Consider the following 23,783-nt stretch of genomic DNA (forward strand, 5'->3'; position numbering starts at 1 on the left):
GTGTAACTGTGAGTCTAACAAAGCTTAGACATGGCACCACAAGGTTGCGCTTTGAGGTTGTATTAGGAAAAATATGTCGTGCTTGAAAGTACAACAGAATGGCACATGACCAGAGAAAGCCAATCACAAGCATCAGCTTTAGAAGGAGGAAGTAATATGGAAAAAAAAAAATTTATACATAACTAAAATTGTAATCATGGCAATTTTCGAAAGCAACTGTAATTTAACTACACATTTTTCCCAGTAATATAATGATTACAATTACTTACATTGTGTAATTAAATTACATCATGTCATTACATGTAATTAGTTACTCCCCGACACCGAGGATAATACATAATATACATAAAAATACATTACTAGAGACAGATTTTATTTCTGCATCTCTTTGCGATCGAACAGGCGGCTTCATGGTTCATCAAGGATGGTAAAAAGATGGGTGGTCCAATGACAATTTTAGGGGTAAGAGTATTTTACTGACATCATAGCGATTTCATTGGTGAAAATAAATTCCCATATCTGCATCTTTATCAAGATTCTTACAAAAATGTAATGGGTTCTTCCTTGGCTCATGGACCACCTCGACACATTTTGACAATATTTTTTGGCACAGTGTTCAGTGTTCCTCAACCCTATTCTTGCCCATACTGCATACTACAAGAGACATGAAGCATATTTTAAAAATGCATCAGTAAGGCTATTTGTTTAGGTCAATCACAATTAAGAGCTATAACATATAATCAAAACTTGAATGCCTGTCTTTAACTGTTAACTGTTTGCATATTCAAATATTATTACCCCTCTTTCATGTGCTACTAACCAACCTAAATATAAACCATTGATAAATAATCAATTACAAATATATAAGTACAGTTTTGTTCAAATTAATTAGGATTTTTACTTGGAACAGGATTGTTTTAGTGTTATTGTACAGTAAGTGTGTATTATAGTTATTGACATGATTTGAAAAGATTCTTTGAAACTGTGGTTGGCTTGATCTTATTCTAGAATGATGCATGTTGATTTAATGGGCTATTGCAATGAAGGAGTCGGCATGCTAAAAGAACAATTTGCACATATAAATACATTTTAGTGTAAATAACACCAGCGTGACTAATGAATGAAGGGGTTTCAGAGTGTGCGTGTTTCTGTAGCGGAGCGGTAGCTTGTTGTTGTTTGTTTGAGGCTGGCAAACAGAAAGAGGAACTCATCAGGGAGTACTCTGCTGTGGCTCGATAAGAGCCACAGGGGCATAAGATGCATCTCGCTGTGGTTGATCGAAATGAGCACCAAGCCTCAATGGACTGGTTGTGAATCACACATTTACAAACGTATACTAACACGCAATTAAATCAACAGCCTTGTCACTTAAGCTCAATCAATCAAACATGCTGTACTGTACACATTAAATAATGCACATTTAACTGTATTTATAGACTGTATTTTTGTAAATTTCACCAAAAAGAAAGTATTCTTATAAATCAAATTACCTTAAAACATATCAAGGTAAATAGAATGCATATGTGAGATTTATTATGGGCCTCCTTGCAGTTTTGTAATTGTAATCATTGTTATGTGTCACTTAAAATTGAGATGTGACACGGGAGGCTTTTGGGAGCAATCTGTCTTTACAATTCTTGAATGTTAGTGGCTTGCAATTTGTTCATGAATGGATCTCTTAAATTCAAATAGAAGAAGAAAAACTCTCTCTCTCTATATATATATATATATATATATATATATATATATATATATATATACACTATATAATACGCAATGTCAGGGCAGATATATATAACACCCTGCCTCTTTCAATCACTTTTTTTCTTCATCCCTCTTTCACATTTTCCACATGGCACATCTTGGCAGCATGCAAAATTCAGGGCTTAATGAATGGGTGCTACGTCCATGTACACAGAGCAGGAAAATGCTATACTTTCGCCAAGAGATGTGGTGGTTGTCTCTTGTTTCTTTCGTGGGATTCATTGATGCAAAAAGCACAGAGCGAGCACCGCGCCTGCATTTGCTGGTGTTCTGACAGTCGCAAACAAAACAAACAAAAAAAAAGACTTAAACTCACTCAACTTTTGTGATTTAGAGTTAACTGTTACACTAACTGTAATGAATTAAACCAGTAGCTTGGTATAATGAAGAGTAATTTGCAAAAACTACTGTACATTTACTGTATATGGGGAACATTAGTAGTAAAAGACAAGAGACTTAAAAGTGTTGTTTATCCATAAGACTTACTTTTGACATTGAGATACATGGACTTGCTGACATCGGCCCCAACATCATTGCTGACTCGACAAAGGTAGAAGCCACTGTCTTCTTCCAGCACATGTTTGATGAGCAAGGAGCCATTGACCAGCACCTCAATGCGAAAGCCTGAGTTGAGAGCGATGGGTTTGAATTGAGGAACCCCAGCACCTATGAGAAAGAAAGTATATTGCCTTATTTATTCTCTACATAGGAAAAACAACCAACCAATCTGGAGGAAAACTCTCTTCCTAATTGTATACTATAATTTTATATACTTTTTCATCTAATGTGTGACATATCTTCCAATTTATCTTCCAAAAGCAATGTACCAAACAACACATTAAGAAATATGTGACAAGTATCGACAGTATATGTTATTTTATTATTTAAATCACTTCTGTATTTAATATAAAATACATACAGTAAAAGAAATAAAAAAGTTTAATTACTGGTCATTAAATCTCGCTTTAAACTGAGATCTTCAAAAATGTAACCCTGTATTAATAGTGTTTGTCTCGCTCACGTCCCCTGTTTTAGAAATAATGACATACTGTAACGACACCTAACGACATAAATGAAAACCTGTAATAAAACTAACTAGTACTCCTGTACAACCGGGAAGTTGTTACTTCAAAGTGTACGTGTACAGTTGAAACCAGATATTTACCTACACTATATAAAACGACACAAACACTTCTTTTTCCTCATTGTCTGACATGAATTCAGACCAAACCTTTCCTGTTTAGCTCAATTAGGAATACCAAAATGATTCCTATTTTCTACATACAATAAAAGTGAAGAAGCTTTTGTTTTTCTGATTTTTCATTACTATCTTCAAAAGTCACAAGTGTACATACAGTAAAATTACTTTTCCTTTAAACTATATTGCGAAAACCCAGATGATTTCTTTGGAAGTTAAGCTTGAGATAGGTTTGTTGATAACATTTGAGTTAATGAGAGACACACCTGTGGATCTATGTAAACAAGGCAGACTTGACACACACTTCTTTGTGTAACATCAAGGTAAAGTCCAAAGAAATCAGTCAAGATATCAGGAAGAGAACTGTGGACTTGCACAAAATTGGTTCATCCTTGGGTGCAATTTCCAGATGCTTGAAGGTGTCATATTCATCTGTTCAAATAATTATATGCAAGTATAAAGACCATGGGAATGTCCAGCCATTATAACACTGGTGAAGGAGACATCTTCTGTGTTTGGTTCGAAATGTGCATATCAACCCAAGAACAAAAGCAAAAGTTGTCAAGATACTGGTCGAAGCTGGTAGGAATGAGTCCTTATCCACAGTGATACAAGTGCTGTATCGACACTGGCTGGAAGGTTAATACTTGCGTATAATTGTTTGAATGTGGCACCTTCAGGCATCTGGAAATTGCAGCCAAGAATGAACCAGACTTATGCAAGTCCACAATTCTCTTCCGGATATATTGGTTGATTTTGTTCTGACTTTACCCTGATGTTACATAAAGCAGTGTGTTTCAGGTGTAGCGAGTTCAAATACATCCACAGATGTGTCTCAAATTGACTCAAAGGTTGTTAGTAAACTTATCAGAAGCTTCCAAAGAAATGACATCGTCATCTGGGTTTTCCCAAATTGTTTAAAGGTATACTAATCCTCTGACTTCAAAGAAATTAATGAAAAGTCCATCCCTCGGTAGTCCATTGGACGAGAAGGGAGGGGATGATAGATTAAGCATTTTTCTGTTTTTTAATGGTGCAAATTAAGTTAGAACAATAATAATTTGCTTTAAACTTGATTAATTTGTTGTTGTTTGCCTGTGTTTGCCTGGTGGTACGTCCGACCCTGAGTACATATTTCCTACTTCCACAGAAATCAAAATGGTCTTCCTTCTTAATGGATGTCTCTTATCAGCCCTTATTTCGATTTGAGTGGGTGGTTTATATATTCAACCTCATGGCGGTGAATGTTATGTCTGGTCTGCTTGTTATTATTGCACTGCAAGAGAATAATCTTGCCCAAGGAGAAAAAAATATGCATAGCGTAACCAGATTAACGTGTTTAGGCATGTGTGCAATATATGGCCATGTTTTTACCTTTGGAATACTCCCATTGAATGGTAGGAACAGGATAGCCTTCAGCTGAGCAGTTCAGGATCACAGCTTTTCCATAGATGCCGTCCTGGTCTTTTGGTTGCACCACAAATTTTGGAGGAACTGCAAGTCAAGCATTAGTGTGAGATTTGGCTAAATGTTATTAAAACAAATAAAAGTTAACTTTCACCACATACTGAACTCAATCTATTGTCCTTTCAAATATAAGGATCTTTCACTGTTTTGACTATTAAGTTGGCAATGTACTTATTAGCTGATTTGAAATTAGGTGATGTGAACTCCAGTGACCTATTACTTTATTCATTTTACATGAATAGATTTTACAGGTAGTGTAAATACAAGGTAAATTGCTGGCAAGCAAATCAGGTTGAGGATGTTCCTGGCGTTATGTGTTTTTTTTTTTTTTTTTTTTTTTAACGAAAACACACAAAATGCATGATTGTGCCACACAGCAATACAGGGATAATTATTGTTACACATTAGAAGAATGCCCACTAAGTAATGTCTGTGTCAATATCTGTCCTTAAGTCCTGCAGATTTCACTTGTGAGCAAATATTATGTACTGCTCACCTCGGACAATGAGCTGACTCTGATGCTCCACGGCTGCAGCCTGGTTGCGTGCGATGCATGTATAGTTGCCGTTGTGCATCAGAGTGAGATTGGAGATGCGGAGAGAGCTGGTGAAATCTATGTTGTCAATAGTTACGCCAAGGCTGGCTGGGATTGGCCGCCCATCCTTCTGCCAGGTGATGAAGACTGGTTGGTCACCAGACATGACCACACAGGGGATGAAGACTCGTTGTCCGATGGAAAACCGAGGGAACTCAAATGGATGGATGGTAGGTGGGACTGTGCAAAAGAAATATAATTTTAGAGGTTTATTTTGAAGGAAGAATGTGAGGCATACAACCTCCAACCTCTGAAATATCTGATTCTCTATTTTTCTGCATGTACAGTATATAATACATTTTGTCAGTCTCCTTAGCTCCCTGTAGCTACCGTGAGAATCAGATGAAAATTAATGATTAGAAATAACATTGAAATAAGCGGCACTTCAACGCTTATTTAATTCACAACAAAATTGACATAATGGGTTCCTGGGGATTCCCTCTCTGCAGCGGTGGAATGCTAAACAGCGTCGAGGCAAATTAGCTGGGGGAATGGCGGAGTAGCGCGTTGTTGATGCTGTGTGATTCCACTCTTGCGAGCTCGTTAGCACGTGAAGTCCCGCCTGAGAGCGTGAGAGGGGGAGGGGGGAAAAGGGGGGTTGCCCATCCAACATTTCAAATGATGCAGTGTCATTGTAGAAAGAGGCGTGCGAGGTTATCATCATTTGGCTCTGCTCAGCATCACTGAATATTCAGATGAGCCTTGATTAACTGGCTGAGATGATGGATGGTGCTTTGCTATCAGCGAAAGGACTTTCTACAGGTTGTCACACATGAATCTCCACGTACATATCTGTATATTTTTGCCAACATGGAAAGGGAGATACAAAAAATTACATTGCTTTATCTGCATGCAGACTGTTAAACAGGCTGATGTTATTGTTGGTGGATCTTAAATATTGGGGAATGATGAAGTGAGATCTGTGCACTCCTCATTTGACATATCACATTGGTAATGATCATGATGGATTAATTAAGCATTATGTTGGTGTGACCCTGGTTTACTAGCATCATGTGTTGTGCGTGTGATGACCAGATCAGATGGAATCCATACCTTTCACAGTGACATAGACACTCTGGTGTGTGGAGAGCTGAGGCTGGACAAGCACATTGCACGTGTATTCGCCTTCATCCACGTCCTTCTGCACGTCAAACAGCTTCAGGGTGCCGTTGTTCTCGAAGGCCCGCTGGCGGTGGTTGTAAGGTAGCAAATTGGAGTCCTTGTACCATTTTATGGAGTAGTAAGGGTAGCCGATGACACGGCAGTGAATGTACATGTCCCGCCCAGCGATAGCAGTGAGGTTTTTCATTGGTCTGATGCTGGCAGGCCCTTGAAGGACACATTGGAGAGACAACCCTCTTAAAATGATTTTGAGGCAGGGGGGCTGTGCAAACATTAACTTTATTATGTGTTTTTAACGCACCACAAAATTTACATGCCTTGATTCATTCCGACTGTGTTAAATTAATAGATCCAATATGAAGGAAAAAACAAAAGGTTCCACTTTACAAAAAGGGGATCTTCTCAAGAGTTAAATTATTATTATTTTTTTTAAAACATGTTCATTGTTATGGGTTCACAAATTACACATTTTATGGTAAGGAAAAATGATTGAAATCAACTTGCTTTGTTTTCCTTAACTTTTGAGTGGAATTTGAATCGACTCGAGGCTGTTATCGTTACTGTTGTTGTGAGCTTTCGCCTGTTGGAAAATAGGTTAACTACAACCAGTAACATGGTGGGACCTTGGGCACATCCTGGGTTGCTACTCTCTTTAGCACGATTAGGGAGGTAACGATGTGGAAAACAGCCATTACACTTTTTCCGCAATGGCACCTTTGTAGAAAAATCTTCATTGCTCGACTGCATTTGGCATCCATTGTCTGTCACTTTCAGATTGCCCTATTTAGCCTTAAATCATGCATCAATGAACACAATCAAGTTAAACCAATCGGTGTGTAGACAGTAACCATCTGCAATAGAGAATCACTAATGTCCATGCATCAGGTACAGCGAGCTCGAATGCGACAATGTTGCTGCTACATGACTACAGCAATCCAGCGAAGCGTGTCCCTGCAGGGAGCAGATAGCTCTACCGTCATACACTAGCGTAAAGTAAATCACCCTAACGGTGTCCCAATATAAACCTATCAGCAGGAGCTCGGGAGGGTGCAGAGCATACAGAAAGATAATGCTGTCAGTAGTGACTGATGATCGAAGGTGCAGCTTCACGAAGCTGTGCTTATCCTACTCTGATGGAAAAAATAAGCCGCCGCCGAAAATAGATTTCAATACTTGGACAACTGAAATAAGCATTACAGCAGAATAAATCAAGACATGTTGATGTGTATATGTGATGGTGGGTTGGAAGAGTTGATCTGACAAGCACCTCTTACGTTTATTCGCGCCTGGTAGGAAACGGCCCCTGCTGAATTATTGCAGATGCAGCGGTACACCCCTCCGTCCGGGACCTGGGTCTGGCTGATGTTGAGGTGGCTGACCACATGACCTTCCGTGTTGGTGTAGTAGGAGATGCGGTGGCGGCTGTCCCGTATTACCGGCTCTTCATCGAGCGTCCAGGTCACCCTGGGCTCTGGTGTCCCCTTCACCGTACATGAAAGTGACACAAACTCATTGATGTTGTAGACTTTCTCGCTAAACGAAGCCAGAATCTTTGGTGTACCGTCTGGGTGACAGAAGCAGAGAGAAAAGGAAATGACAACATTAAAACTAATTAGAATTAGTGGTCATTTTCTATTTTCATGTTAGTATGTATGGCGTTGCGCTAACTTATCCGTATCCGCAACACTACTGCTAGTAACACTACTGTTACTCCTCAAGACAGTGAAACTAACAGCCGGAAAAAATAATTTGGGCTGTTTAATGGGAGGGAAAAGACAATTATAATTCAGATTCTTATATTGGTGTGACACACATTGCAGCAACCCAGCTACTCTCCTCCGACTCGTAGTAGCTTTACTGGTCAAAACCAGAAGTTAACACTATGCTGTACAGACAAATTTCTAAGCACCAGATTGGAAGATAGTAGATCCTTCCCTTTTGAAGTATCAAATAAAATTAACAATAAAGCATCTACCATGATGGGGGGATTCTGACCTTCTAGAATGACCTGGACAAAGTCCTGGGCAGACATCTTGCCATGTCTGGCGAAGCACTGGTAGGCTCCACCATCGCTTTTGGCCATCCCAGCCATGACTAGGTTTTCTCTGTTTTGGCCTGTCATTCGGACGCTGTTACTGGGGTAGATGAGCTCGCCGTTGCGGTACCAAGACAACTGGTAGTCTTCAGAGCCAGTTACACCACAGGAGAGTGAAACCTGGCTGCCAACACTACCCTTCACCTTCCGTGGGCTCACCAAGACTTTCAGGGTCTCTGTAGATTAGAGATCTTATTGGTCATTGTGGAAATAAATCTGGACACTGTGGAAAATATTCACTTAAAAAGTCACTTTTGTAAAGAGGTACTTTCACACTTATGGTTCTGTTATTAGACAGCTCAACTGAAGAAGGTAGTAGATTGAGCAACGATGACAACACGCTAACTGCATGAATGCTAAGATTAACACGTTTGGTACGTCAATAGTGCCATCAGTGGAACGGTTAAAGCTTAAAACATCATCTCCCAGTTCTACCATGCAAGAGATTGCTTGCGAAAGCAACGTAAAGAGATGGTCTTAGATGAATCGGTTGATTCCCACTGGAGTTTTGATTTCTGTGTTCAAAACCAACCAACCAAACTGCACTAAGGGGGGAAATGAACTGGAGCTTGATTAAAACAAATTCAAGAGTGGTAGTGTGAAAGCAGCCTCAGGGTGCACTTAGACTGGGCCAGATCTATTGTGTCCTGCTTTGGCATGATTAGCCCTCTCTTTTGTGTCCCCCGCACATTTGTGTGCAGGTTTGGTTTATTTGACGTCATTCTGTCCATCTCTATTGTGCAAGGTGGCAGTTGTTATTAATCAGTGGTGGGTGGAACGATCACATTGATTATAAGACGTCCACATTGGACGCCCCTCCTGCATGTCATACTGCATTACTTTTTGGCCTATTTTGAGTCTTTCACGTTGTTTATAACATGCAAGTTAACTGTTAATATTAATTAGTTGGGCACCAATGTGGTGCTTGACCAATCTGATTGAGCCCAGGCCTACTTCTTCCAACAGCGCTGGTACCAGGGAAGTGGACTGCACTTGAGCATGGTACAGAGTGCTCACACTAGTCCAAGAATGGGACTGAATTTGTCAACTACGCCCAAGTGAAGTATGCATGGTGTAATGCGTGTGGTTCTTCAGTATCTCTTGGGTCCTGATTTTGTTGTCCAGGTTAAGTTTGTTTTGATTTATGTTTTAAATTTATATTTGAGGGTTTCTATATTTTTAATGGCCACAATACATACCTTTGTTAATGCAGCATTAAATTATAGTCGTACTTTATAGTTGCAACACCACATAAGGTCGCCAGTTAAACTGTAAATATATTCTTCTTCTTTTTTTCTATTTAGGGTTAGGGTTATGTATACCTTTGTTTGATCATGAGATTGAGAGATAATATAAGATTTTCAGCAAAATGATGTGCCGTTCATTCAAAAATGACAACCCATGACTGTGACATCATGGAGTGACACGGTCACAATTCAGCTCCATAGTTTTAACTGTGTCTGCTCACGGTTTTCCATTTATTCCATTCTTTCCTTTTTCAGTCTTAGTATTATAAAACTGTGCTTCTATATTCTTTCGTAGAATATTCAATGTATTTAGCAGAATTTTTTTCTAAATACATTTCTATACAATTTTTGCACTTATATTATTGTAAAGAAATACTAAATTGTTTATAAATTCAGAGAGAAGAAACTATTTTTCTTTATAATTTTGTATTGTGTCACTCCATGATAGTCAGTCACTCCGTGACATGTCATTTTTATTTTAACGGTTCTGAAAATGTCTGGGAGAAGAAATCGGCTCTGCTGGCAATTAAACAATGGAGAGGGTTCAAATAACTTAATAAAAAACAAACATTGCATTTTTAATGCACTTAAAAAATATATGATATATTTTTCTTCTCAAGTGGCCACTAAAAATATAAGAATCCTCATTTGCCTGGGAGAGTATATGCTCATTCATCCAAAAGGCCATTCGTGAGGTCAGACGCATAGAAGGATGAGAAGCTAAGTCATCGTGCAAATAGTTTTATGTCTGTTACCCTAGCAACACCTATTGGTGTTACCTATTTGCAACAGTTATCTACAGTATTTTTAGCAATGCCACCAAATATATAAATATAAAAAAAGCTCCACGCGCGAATGTGAAAATTGACCACAATTGATCGGCACTGACCTTTCACCAGCAGCCTGCCAACCACCTCTGCATTGCCGTAGCCGTTCCACACCTCACAGACATATGTGCCTGTGTCGCTGGGTTGGGCTCTCTCTATGAGCAGCCCAGTCACACTTTGACGGTATCGTGTGTCAGGCTCCAGGGGACGGTTATCCTTCAGCCAGCGGTACTTGGGTGCAGGGTGACCCGAGGCCTTGCACGGCAACTCCACTCGATGAGAAGCCATCACCTCACTACGTTCAAAGCTGTCCAGGATGTGTGGCGCTGAGTTGGTGGGATCTACAAGGAGCAGTAATATGAGGTTCTACTTGCTGTTCCTGCCCATGTGTGATGTGCGAAACTCTACTTTATTAGCAGGTATAACATCTGTCAGTGGCTGTGGCAGGTTTTCTTCCCGCATTTTGCATTAATACAACTCCTAGGCAAGTTTGATGGCTTTTGACAACAGAAGGATAGATGTCTCTTTATAACACAATACAGTGGAACTTGGAGTGGAATGCCTCAAAAGTGGTACAGTTTGGAGTTTAACCAAAATCTTCCCCAAACATATGTTGCGAGAGCCTGTCTTGTTAGACACACTGCACATTTAATGGATTACCTTTCAACATAGGTGTCTTGCTACTCAACACAAAATGAACAATGCAATTAATCGAAATAAACTCCATGCGCAAATCAAGTAAACAGCAAGTAGCCAAAAGCATGATGAGATGAGCAATAAATACAACCACATTTTCCTAATACATGAAGATGAATGCACACTGTAATCAAAATGCTTGCACATTTCCCATGATGCAATTCATTGATGTCATTAGTATCCCCAGTGCCTGATAATTTGCAGTGTGTCACTTCTTGTATGCAAAAATGAAAAGTATTTTTTTCTGTGTATGTAGAAAGGGCACATTCTGCCCTGATCCACTCAACCCCCCCCCCCCCCCCCCGAATATGTCGGTGTTTATCTGATGACCTTTATCAGATGTCAAGCCCTCTTTAAAGCAAGTGATTTTTTGGTTCTGTCGCTCTCTTCATTTCTACGTAGCCTGGAGCTCCGTACACTTCAAATATATATACATTTTTATGCTATACTGTATACTATAGCAGCAAGAGAAGAAAGAAAGCCTGGTTTCACACATTCGAGGTCATTGGCCAACAGTTTTAAGCCGGTTACCGTCATTGAACAATTTATAGTGGTAAGTCAAGTACAAATTACATCACCATCGGTATTGTATGCCTAAAAGAAGTACCTGAGACAATGAGCCGGGCACTATTGCTCTGTCGGGTCTCCCCTGTGTACCGATGGCGTGTCATACACCTGTAGTTGTATAGTCCATCTTCAATTTGGACATCCAGGATATACAGGGCTCCCGTCGATGTGATGAGAAACCGTGACACTGTAAAGAATGGAAGATCATATATCAACGCCCCAAAATATTGACACAGAAAGAGAATTTCTGCACTTACTGCACACTTCTAGCGACACTTCAACACCACAATCAATCATTACCATAAAACACCGCAGTGATGTACTGTGAGTCTAAAAATACACAAGGAAGGAGTTCATTTTTCTCTACAATGTGACAAGTCTTGTAGATCATGTCTAAAACACCACAAATGCACCACAAATGCAAACAGGGAACTAGCCAAAGTTAAAGCGTTAACTCATGATTAATCACATAAAAATGATTAGATTAATTACACAATTTATTTTGACCAAACTTTGCTCCTTTACCTTAACCGCGTATGGATATCTGAAATGCGGTGCAGGTTGGTACAAGGTCAGGCATCAGGTCAATGCTTACGCCAGTGCAAAAATAAGTGAGGAGACTTTGACTGTTGTAGTCAGCGGCAAATTCTGCTTCAAAAGTCACCCTGATGGGACTTGCGAAAAAAACAAAACAAAGGTAGTTTGCATATATTGTAGCACCGAACTCTCTTTTCATCCAAGCACAGCAAGTTTTGTAGTGGGCCAGTAACGGTGAAGCTGACAAGCAGAACATCACACAACGAGTAACACACATTCTCAAAATGTAAATAAAGTAGTTGTAGTAGTAGATGCTGCAGTGGAGGATCGTGGGAAAATAGAGTCCCAACAATTTACATTTTTCAAATAGAAGACAGAGCAAATAATATCCCACAGTCCGCTGTAGAATGCATGCATTCATTGTTATGAAGCGGAATTGCTTCCTTCGAAATATGTATAAATGGAAAACAGAAGACAGTCTAACATTAAAGTCTCTTCGCAAATATTTGCAAGTCAGGCTTGGGACGCGGCCCTACGTGATTGCAGTTACCAAAAATCTGCTGCAGCCCATTTAGAGCAGCTCTGAGGAGCCATGACAAGGTAATGTAACACAGCTCGTTATCATGTAGCTCATCACTCTCTCTCTCTCTCGCTCTCTCTCTCTCTCTCTCTCTCTCTCTCTCTCTCTTGGAAATTTCCCAGTTCTGACATTCTCTGCTCCTGACTGAAGCACAGGGACCCCGGGATCACACAGCACTTTGATAAGGCAAGGGCGTGACCATGTTAATATCATGCTGATGTTATGCTAATTTACACAAATGCATGGAAGTACAGCGGTAGGACGTGTTTATGAGGAGTAATGTGCAGCCGGTGTCTGCCGGTGCATTTTATGTGTCACTGAAGATGGAGCGGTCTATCTGGATGAAGATCAATTTTGGCCACTACAGGACACTATCGAGTAATCCGGTAGTATTGAAAATGATATCTTGAGAGTGATTCTTCAGGTCTAATGTAAACTAATGAATTAGATGGAGATGTAGTAAAAATGTATCTGATTAAACAGATGAGAAGCAATTAGTTATAAATCAGGGCTGCAATTCATATTAGTGCGGCACTAGTCTACTACTTCACCCACTGCAGGGCACTCATTAAAATACTTTTAACTTTTAACAAAATAAATTTTTTTAAAGACTGCAATTGGTCAAAAAGAAAGTCCAGGGTGAACCCTACCTTATTCCTCTTAAGTCAGCTTTGATAGGCTCCAGGTCACTGACTATCCTAATTTGAACAAGTGGCACAGAAAACGAATATATCATTATGCTTTACAGCATATATAATATGGCTATTCCATAAACAGTGACATATACATTTTTATTTCATGAGGTTTAGTTCATGATAACGTTTTCATCATTATCATAACCACAGGGGGGTTGCATTTCCTCATATAAGCATGTTGCATCCATTTCAACTCAAGGCCCAAGGATACTCCTTTAGCCAGCTGGAGTGCGGCCTTTATTACATTATTGACATTGCATTATATTTTGTTGGGGAGAATGATTCATGGAGGATGGTAGGTGTTAATGCTACATACAAGATCTTTAGCCTTGGTATGTCCACTACTGATGCTTCTCGACCATACAAATCAGTGTGTATGTGTTCCCTCGACATTTCACACTTCTAGTATTAGCATACAAGAATTTCAAAAACATATTGCATCACAAAATGATCAGTAGTTTGGCCGTCTTACTTTGTATCTCAGTTATTGGATGGATTTGTTATTTTTTTTTTCTCAAAGAAGAGCGAACCGTTGAAGGTGATGGAGTAATAAAGGCTGCGAGGACACCACTGTCACCACTGTGCTGACCTAATTAGAAAACTCTAACCACAGTTGTGATATCCTGAAGGGCTCCCCCCCCCCCCCCCCAGATTGCAGTTGACATGATCTCATGTGTGACTAACCACATGTAAGGTGGGAAATATTACAAAATTAAAATGTGATGCTTGGCAGAGGCAAAATAGGAGAAACAATTCAGCTCTTTCGTTCTTATTCCTCATCTTCTGTATTATTTCCTTCAATAAGTGCAAATACTGTCAATGCATGGTTACTAGTATATCTATCCATCCATTTTCGGAACTGCTTATCCTTACTAGGTTCGCGTGCTGGAGCCTATCCCAGCTATTTTGGGGAGAGAGGCAGCGTACACCCTGAACTGGTCGCCAGCCAATCGCAGGGCGCAGTATAATCAAACAACCATTCGCTCTCACATTCACACCTACGGGCAATTTAGAGTCTTCAATCAACCTACCACGCATGTTTTTGGGATGTGGGAGGAAACCAGAGTACTCAGAGAAAACCCAGGCAGCTGCGGGGAGAATATGCAAATTCCACACAGGTGGGGCCGGGATTTGAACCCCGGTCCTCAGAACTGTGAGGCAGATGTGCTAACCAGTCGCTCACCGTGCCGGCGGTTACTAGTATAATGTTTCTTTCCTCAACCTGCTTATTGTCTGCACAATGTCAATGCTGCAGTATGTGTCAGTTTGAGCTGAGGGCATTTCTCTTTATGCTGGGTGTACGACTGCAGTTCCCTCCAATTGCACTGACTTGTGTGTCCATCTATTTGTCTTTTGTGTGTGTGTGTGTGTGTGCTTTGTGCATGCAAGTGAGTGTAAATGCATTTATGCAGCATGGAGCTGCATGGAGGAATGGTCAATAATAACGACTAGAGGCGCCTCACTACCTTTTCCCTTGCTCTTCTCTGCTCAACCTGCTGCATACTAACACTGTCTGAGAGGCAACCTGCAGTGTGTGTGTGTGTGTGTGTGTTATGTCTGCGACAGAGAGTGCCTGTATTTATGTCCTCACCTGGCTGTATTACAGTGTATATTTCTGCCACTATGGCTTCACTCTTGGCAGGCAATCAGTCCAATTCTCATCTTTGCTCAGTCCCATTTGTGGATTCACAGTCAATAGCTTCAATTAATCCCCATATAAGACACATTGAACCCACAAGTAGACTCTTTGTTCATGCAAAATTGGGAGGCCTTGCAGTTTTTCCCTGAAACCAAAATTTCTTGTGAGACAATAGGAACAAAAATAAAAAATAAAAATGCTGCATTAAGCCTATTGTTACATTTGCCACTAGTGTCTCCACTGGACACCAGTTAATGTCAGAGGATTTGAGATAAGGTTTAAGCACAACAGCATATGTTGACACAGGCTAAGCATTTTTTGACGCTTGCTAACATGTCCATCAGCGAATTCAACACCACATGCCCCTCCAAAACACGTACTTCATCTCAGAGAGTTATCTTGCCTCCCTGTGTGGATTCAATATTCTATAATTGAGACATGAGTGGATGGGAGATGAGCTGGGAGTCAGGGGAGATGAGATGGAGTGATGCAAAGAGGAGAGAGCAGCAAAATAAAAGATCAAGAAGAAGAAAAAGCACAACCTGGATTCAACCACCCTGTCATCTGAAAATGACTTACAAATTAGCTTTCTGCTATTTGTAGACACACAACAACATCATTCAAAAACAAAAAAGAAAGAAAGTCCTGTCTATTGGACAGATCTTAACTCTCTTTGTTTCTTGCATTGTTCTTGTGTAAGTAGAGTATAGTATAATACAGTATAATAGAACAAGTTTATGATAGAACTATGTAGGGGTGGGATGCAATATACTTAGATGCATTTTAATATAGCTGCCAACAATTCTGGTTAATGTATTTTATGAATGAAATAGTGTAATGCTGGTGAAACGAAGAAAGTGTAATGCAGAAGTGCAGTGCCTGCTCGACAGTCAATGTGGTGCACGTAGTTTGAGTATTATCATATACTGTCCGATATAATGCTAGTGTCTAACAGTGTGTATATGCACAGATTTGTGCATTAATCGTCCGTACGCATGCTTGATGCACAGATTTGTGCTTCATTTATGTTCATACTTGAATTTGAGCGTACTGTGCGAAGTTTCGAAAAAATGCCAAACATACCTTTTACCCAAGGTTCCCAACGTATTAAAACTACATTTAAAGAAACAGTAATAACAATGTTAACGATAAAAACTTAAACCGACCTTTACCCTCATTGCATTAAAGTGCTTGTATGTGCATTTACAGTATGTGCGTAGCCGCCACTGGATGTCTGCGTACACTCAACGTCACTCAACGAACACGACATGTGATCGGACCACTGTTTATCTAGTTTATCCAAGGCTTCAGTTATTCTTCAAATCCCTACGATAAGATGATTTATGAAATAATTTTCTGTGATTCTGATAATTAAGGATAAAGATTTGAAAAGTCAAAGTTTTGGGGCCTCATTCTCTTGTGACTATAAACCTCCACACATTGGCTTAGATGCATCGAACTGATGTCTTTTTATAGGGAAATAGGGGGCGGGTTTATGCAGATTTCCAGCTCGTGGGCACAGTCTCGTCATTTAGAATGAATTCAGTTTCACTGGCATACGCACGGCGGTGCGACAAACACTGCATGTGTCATGAATCCGATGGTGGCTTTGCGTATATGCTCAACCTCAACTTGTGCACAGAGTGAGAACATTTCTGCGCATTACTTAGTGAATAAGGCCACTGACCAGATTGAGAGTGATGAGTACATACATCTTGCATTGTCATACATGCACACAAAAAACACAAGCCACAGCTAATATAATTGGATCACTCTCAATGATATTAACCGTAAAGAACAAGCGACAATTTGTAAAGTTGGGAGAGTACAACTCATAGTGCTTGGATATAATGTGCGGTGTCCCCCAGGGGTCAATGATGGGACCAACACTTTTTTTTTTTTAAATGACGTGTAAAGTATCTAAAGTGTTGAAATTTATATTATACGCAGACAATACAAACATACTGGGTTAAATTGAAAATTCAAGTTCAGGTACAGATAGAATAACAAACAAAGAGTGTATGAAAACTTCATGGTGTATTAATACATTATTACACCTATTAATCTAATAGATTAATAGATTACACCCAAGATTAATTTGAATTAGATTAAATTAGAATTGGAATTAGATGTAATTCAATAAATTTTAATTAGAAGATTAATGCACCTAGATGAATTAATAGATGACAAGAGTATCTCAAAGTCTCACATTAAACACATACTGTACAAACTGAACTGTCTTGAAGTAGTTCTGTGTTGGCCATAGTAAAATGTCCTTAGTCATAAATACTGTAACTACATATTCTTTAAAAGTGATTTTTATCAACCATATTTAGGTTACTGTTCAGACATTTGGGTGAATCAAAACTGATGACTGAGACATGTGACATGTCTTACGTGCAGCTTTTCCTCGTACTGTGGGGCAAAAAAAGTATTTTGTCAGCCACCAATCGTGCAAGTTCTCCCACTTAAAAAAAATGAGAGAGGCCTGTAATTTTCATCATATACCTCACCTATGAGAGTAAAAATGAGAAAAAAAATCCAGAAAATCACATTGTCTGATTTTTAAAGAATTTATGAGCAAATTATGGTGAAAAATAAGTATTTGGTCATCTACAAACAAACAAGATTTCTGGCTCTCACAGAAGTGTAACTCCTCTGTCCTCCACTAGTTACCTGTATTAATGGTACCTGTTGGAACTCATTATCAGTGTAAAAAACACCTATCCACAACCTTAAACAGTCACACTCCAAATTCCACTATGGCCAAGATCAAAGAGCTGTCAAAGCACACCCGAAACAAAAGTGTAGACCTGTACCAGGCTGGGAAGACTGAATCTGCTGGGACCATAGTAACAAAGGCTATCATCAGTAACACACTACACCGCCAGGGACTCAAATCATGCATGCCTAGACGGTGTCTAAACATGTAACAGAACCTATCTGAAAGTATAACTTTAATCCTGCCATTTTATTATTTTATTATTGAATTAACTTTACTGAGACCTTCGATCCATCCATCCATTTTCTGTACCGCTTTATCCTCACAAGGGTCGCGGACATGCTGGAGCCTATCCCAGCTATCTTTGGGTGAGAGGCGGGCTACACCCTGAACTGGTCGCCAACCAATCACAGGGCACATAGAAACAAACAACCATTCGCACTCTCATTCAAACCTAGAGGCCATTAAGAGTCTTCAATTAACCAACCATGCATGCTTTTGGGATGTGGGAGGAAACCGGAGTACCTGGAGAAAACCCACGCAGGCACGGGGAGAACACTGTGAAGCAAATGTGCTAACCAGTCGTCCACCTGCTGCCCTTTTTTCAAAATTAGCATAATACGGATATAGCATAATATGGAATGCAGATCTACATTTCATTTCATAGATTGTTCATCTGTGCCTAATGTTGTGACTGTCAGCTTGTCTTCATTTTCTTTATTAAAATATGAAGCAATGACAAGTGTAAAATGCGTATTTGCCATCAGTGAGTAATAAGCACATGGTGAGCCCAAGAGGGCCTGTGTTGTAATTAAAGTTATTGGCAGAGTGGCTCCAGTTTGATCAGTCTGGGATAACCACATCTATGGGGACGGGATCCCACCAATTTAAGAACACCTCGAAAGGAAAATCACCTGTCATTTTTCCTCTGGGAGGCCAACTGACAGCTGCTGGGGTTACCATGGTAACACAATGGCCACCACTATTTTAGCAAGCAATAGCACATAGTGTAGGGGTAGAATGCTGTCAAGTCGAAACCATCCTGTGCTTATTCTTTTAATCATTAGAATAATTTATGATTTTTACATTATTTTCTGCTACGTTAATATTTCAAATAATTTTAAAAGCTATTTACATCATTGTATAAAATTTGTGTCTGCTCAGTAGCCCTTTGGATGGGTTTGTTCACGTTTTTAGATTTTGAAAAAATGGGTGCTTTTTGTATGAATGTTGGTTTTGTGGATGTGTTTGTGTTCGCTTTTTAATGATATTAACTAGTAAGAGCCACTAGGAATAGTGATGACAGCAGTATACCAGTGTTTTTACAGTATTTGTGGCTAAACGGAATTTGCACAAGGTATGTTATACAGTACAGTATCTTACACAGTGATACATAGGCCATAATATTATTCAAGAGTTGTGTAATGAGGCCTTTTCTCACCACAGATACAGCGGAACAGTTGCAGGAACTTTGCATATTTTTTAACTTAAATAAAAGTAAAAAAGTACAGATTATAAAATGCACTTAACTAAATGACTGAAAACATTTTTTTTTAACTTTCAATTATATACAAAAGCTACCTCTAGTGATAATTTGGCATAATGAAAATAAATCCTCTGCACACAAAATAATTTCCATCCTTTACAGGGGGAAAAAAAGGGGGAAAAAAACTCTAGTATTGTATATATTGAGATTAGATGGATAATTTTTGAACACCAGAAGCTTAGGCTGGCATAAAACACAAAGCATTTGCCATAAATCATTCTTGGTGGCAAAAACATCAAACAGTTCTCTTAAATAAGACCGTCGAGGTAGAAAATCTTGATTTTGCGGATGTGTTGCGTTCTCGTCAATGCTTCTTGGTTCACATACCTCCAGGTTGCTGCTGCCCCTATTTGCCCATTTCAATCTGTCAATCAATCAAAATGTCTTCACCTCTCTATATTTACATCTTTATTTACGGTACACTGTGTTGTCAACAACATTGAAAAATGTAGCATATTTTGACACAGAGTAAAATGTAAAATCTGTTTATAAATGTTGGGAGTAAAAGTAAAAAGCTGTCAGAAAAACAAATACTCAAGTAAGTGGAACTAGTAATTTTGGTGAGAACATGGCTAGAGAAGGCCTAGAATAACAATAATATTAAGCAGGCTCTATTTTTGAAGACAGCGTATCTGCGGAGGGGCGTAAATGCCAGCTGATTCAGATTTTTGTGCTAACGCAAGACTTGCTGTGCGTATTTGTCAATTTGGCAAAACCGGTTTGTCCTTTAAGATGCGTCTGGCGCAGTGACAATTTGGTGGCAGAAATTCGATCTGAACTCATGCCTGCTCAGAGCATGTTTAAATCCTGACGCAAGGTAGAACGGTGGTCTAACACAATTTTTTGGCGAAATTGATCGGCGCAGTGGCAGACAGCTACTGAGGTGAGCGCACATATTTAAGCCGCCAGCATTTATCGCCAGCTCATTCTGTATTTAATAAGGGTACCCACTCACATTGTCTGTTGCCACACCAGCCGGAGTAGTGATAATGCTCCACTCACGCACGTATCGCTGCGATTACGCATCGTCCTTTTATGCACAGTGATTGGTGTCATGTCTCCGTCGAGCTGTCAGTTGTGCCACATTTAAAGCGAAAGAGAGAGGCCACTTTGGTTGGCTGTGACTCGGCTGTAAACACTCCCACAGTGGCGCATCACGCCCACTCCCAGATCGGCCGGCCTGCGCTCATCTACGAAATTACCAATACTGGTCTAACACGCTTCTGGCACCCATAGCTCATAATGTAAAATAATTATCTTTCTGACATGCAATAAGTACTGAATATCATTACTTTTGTAAAGGCAGAATTTTACACAACTGTAATATTAGATCATTTCAAAGTTGTGTACCTATTTAAATATCCAGTGAGAGTCATTTTATAGGTATCTACTTTGGGCGCAGGTTAAGTATGAGAAGATTATCCTACTGTATGTACTGCTATTATCTTTGATAAATTGGTCATTCATTTTGGGTTCAATGCTTTCTATAGGTAAAGAACTATATATAGGCAGGGTAACAAATGTGCCCTAATTTCTGACCACACCTGGACTTCAGACTTCAAGCAGCCTATCTGGGCCAACGTCCTATCTGCCGGCTGCAGACTTGAGCCAGAGTGGAAGGCTGCTCTTTTTTTTTATTGCCGTTCCTAATCAGCAGCGGCATCCCTCTGCTCATTAACAAGACACGCGTTAGCCCGAGGGTAACTGCCTCATATGTCAACCACAGATAAAGATGTCATCTTCTGCTTGACTGAATAAACCACTATTAAAACTGGATGCAAATGGACTCTCAATGATATTAAAATCAGAAGACAACAGCGAAGCTCCAACCCTGAGGCGCTTGGCCTCAACGTTGGCCCACATTCGTCTGTCTTGTTAAACGGAATAGAGATTTTAGATACTGCCTGTCTTCAAGACCTTAAAATATTTGAAATGCAATATAACTTAATGTTATGATCGGTCAGATGACATCTGTTCACATGCAGCATCTTAGAATTCTTGTTTATGGTTGCAATAAATTATATGTATCATAATTTTACAGAATTAACAGATCAGATGGATGGATATAAATGTGATTATATTTCATGTTAATGCTCATGGGATATAAACCCAGTAGGGCTCTGAGATCGACAGACTTAGGTCAAATAGAGGAGCGCAGAGTCCAACGCAAACATGGTGAAGTAGCATTTAGCTATTTTGCTGCACACAAATGGAATAAGTTGCCAACAGAATGAAAGCACACTCACTTATGGCGGTAATTACTGTACGTTTTTAATTTGATATTTTTTTTCTGAATGGCCTAGAAATGTTTTTCAAGCAAATATTTACAACATATGTACACATTTGGTTTACGTCGCTTCCCTAGGAACGGAACTTTGTATGTTATTTTCTTAACACTCTTGGTGAGGCTGGTTCCTTTTTGGGTTGGTATTGAAAAAAAAAAAAAAGAAAAAAAAAAAGCCAGAAAAAGCCCAAGAAAAAAATGAATGTTTTGGGTTTCAAACCTTGGATGCTGGCTAATCTGACTGGTAGTAGAGTGCATGCTGATGTATCGCAAGATTCGCTGATCTTGCAAGACGATGTTTTTGTGCAACTTTTCAGACCCTTTTTTTTCCTTGATTTCCGAGATCGTTTCTACAGTATTGCTAGGAATGAAAAATTTAGGAAGGCTCAGCAATTCAATCACCAACATTTCTTTTTTTGTGGCGAATGGTGTTCAATGTTATGAAAACACTGTCAGCATTTTTCCATAATGAGTTTGCTTCAGTATTGAAACTACAGCAGAACCTTTTTGTAAAGACAGCCCAGCCTGACAAAATGTCTATCTCTGTGAACACAATCTAACAATGAACAGTGTTAGACAACGATTTATGTGTGGAGGTCTTTGGCAAACATTGTCACACAATGGCCGGAGCTCAATCGAGAGAGGGCCATGTGACAGCTGCATGAGCTTGCTTTATTATAATTTTTTTTTTTTTTAACCAGACAAAGACAAAGATTAGTCAGTTGAATTTAAAACTGAAGACAGGCATCTTTTTGAGTAAAAGCTTCCAAATCTGTGGATGTGTGTTTATCTACACTGTTAGCGGGGGGTTGGGAGTGAGGGGTCGGTGGTCAATAGAATTAGCCAATAGCGGAATCAAGATATTAAACCCCTGATGGTTTTGTGTTTACAATGCTATCACTGGCCTCTCTTTGGCTAACAATAAATGAAGCAGTGTTGAGGCTCAGCTGTTTAATCATGAATATTCATCATATGTGTCTGTGTGTGAAACCTCCATGCATGCATGTTTGTTGTCGCTGTGTGTGTGCTCCACTGGCAGGCATTAAGGAAGCTATTAGTATCTACTCCTTCACAATGTCTGACTTTTTTGTCTAGGTAACAAGTCATGCTGACAACTACAGGTGATACGGTATGAACATTTCTTATTACGAGTATGAAAACAGAAATGATGACGGTTAAATAAGTATTTGTTTTATTCTGGATACGCAACAAAACAAATCAGCTGTCATGGTCTGTGTTTTGGTTGGATTGGCACTATGGCCGCCTGCCTGAACGACCCTGTGGAAACCCTCGTGCTTGGCGTCCTGGCTGACCTCCTGAACTGCCCAATCAAGCACCTCAAGTATGGCAAGGCCACCAGACTGACCCTAAGCAGCGGACTCTGAACCCGCCTCCAGGCCCCCTTCCACCTACCCTGTTTTGGTGCCTTTTGGGAACGTCTGGGATCTGTTCTTTCAGGGGGGAGGGGTACTGTCATGGTCTGTGTCAACAAATAGGCTCCCTCCAGCCACCCGTGTCTTATTCAGATGTTCCTCGTTGTCTCGTCAATTTGTTTGTATTTAGTTCCCTGGTTTCTTTCAGTTCTTGTCACTTCATTGTCATATGTCAAAGTCCTCAGTTATTTCACTCTGGTCATGTCTTCTTGTTTTGGATTTACTCAAGTGTTTCTTTTTTACTTTGATCATTAGTTTTGGGACTTTGTTTATTTTTTTTCCACGAGCCTTATTTGCCTGTTTTTTTTTTTTTTTTTTTTGCAATTCCTGCAGCCCTGCCTGGCCGCCCTACTTCCCTGCACTTGGGTTCGCCACTTCCTTGCCTCCAAAAACTAAAACCTGTACTGATATCAGCAACCATATAGTATGTAATTTTTTTTTTTTGTAGATTAAAGATGAAAACAGCAGCAATAACCTTACAAAATGTAGTGAGAACAATGTTTCGTTGCACTTGCAGGTCCAGTCTTCTTTGCCTTGTCGTCTTGTCATCTTCTTTCTCCATTTGGTTACTGTTGTTATGTACATGGGATGTGAGAATTAAACAACTACTACTCAGAGGTCCTACATTCGGTAGTAAGTGTGATTAAAATTTTAGAGGATATTACTAAAGTATTTCTAACCATTTAAAATTTGATCACGGTTTATCAGTAAACAAACCATTTTATCCTTATACTCAAAATTCTCCACATTTCCAAAAGCCTTACAAAAG

The 23,783-nt window shown here is 39.6% G+C and overlaps 1 protein-coding gene across 3 annotated transcripts in view; it reads right to left on the minus strand.

Annotated features, from left to right (window-relative positions):
- dscama (Down syndrome cell adhesion molecule a) overlaps window positions 1-23,783 on the minus strand; it is a 99,217-nt gene that overhangs the window by 24,596 nt on the left and 50,838 nt on the right. For 2 of the 3 annotated variants that reach the window (XM_061702701.1, XM_061702700.1), the window contains exons 4-11: window positions 11,619-11,765; window positions 10,378-10,656; window positions 8,142-8,417; window positions 7,414-7,710; window positions 6,078-6,353; window positions 4,926-5,204; window positions 4,337-4,456; window positions 2,251-2,430 (exon numbers count right to left, since the gene is read on the minus strand). In XM_061702701.1, coding sequence (XP_061558685.1) covers window positions 2,251-2,430; window positions 4,337-4,456; window positions 4,926-5,204; window positions 6,078-6,353; window positions 7,414-7,710; window positions 8,142-8,417; window positions 10,378-10,656; window positions 11,619-11,765 — 1,854 coding nt within the window. Of the gene's footprint in view, window positions 1-2,250; window positions 2,431-4,336; window positions 4,457-4,925; window positions 5,205-6,077; window positions 6,354-7,413; window positions 7,711-8,141; window positions 8,418-10,377; window positions 10,657-11,618; window positions 11,766-23,783 lie in introns of those variants that run through there. The other variant, XM_061702702.1, reaches the window with a different exon arrangement.

Source organism: Phycodurus eques, chromosome 17 (genome assembly GCF_024500275.1).
Source record: "Phycodurus eques isolate BA_2022a chromosome 17, UOR_Pequ_1.1, whole genome shotgun sequence".
Lineage (NCBI taxonomy): Eukaryota > Metazoa > Chordata > Actinopteri > Syngnathiformes > Syngnathidae > Phycodurus > Phycodurus eques.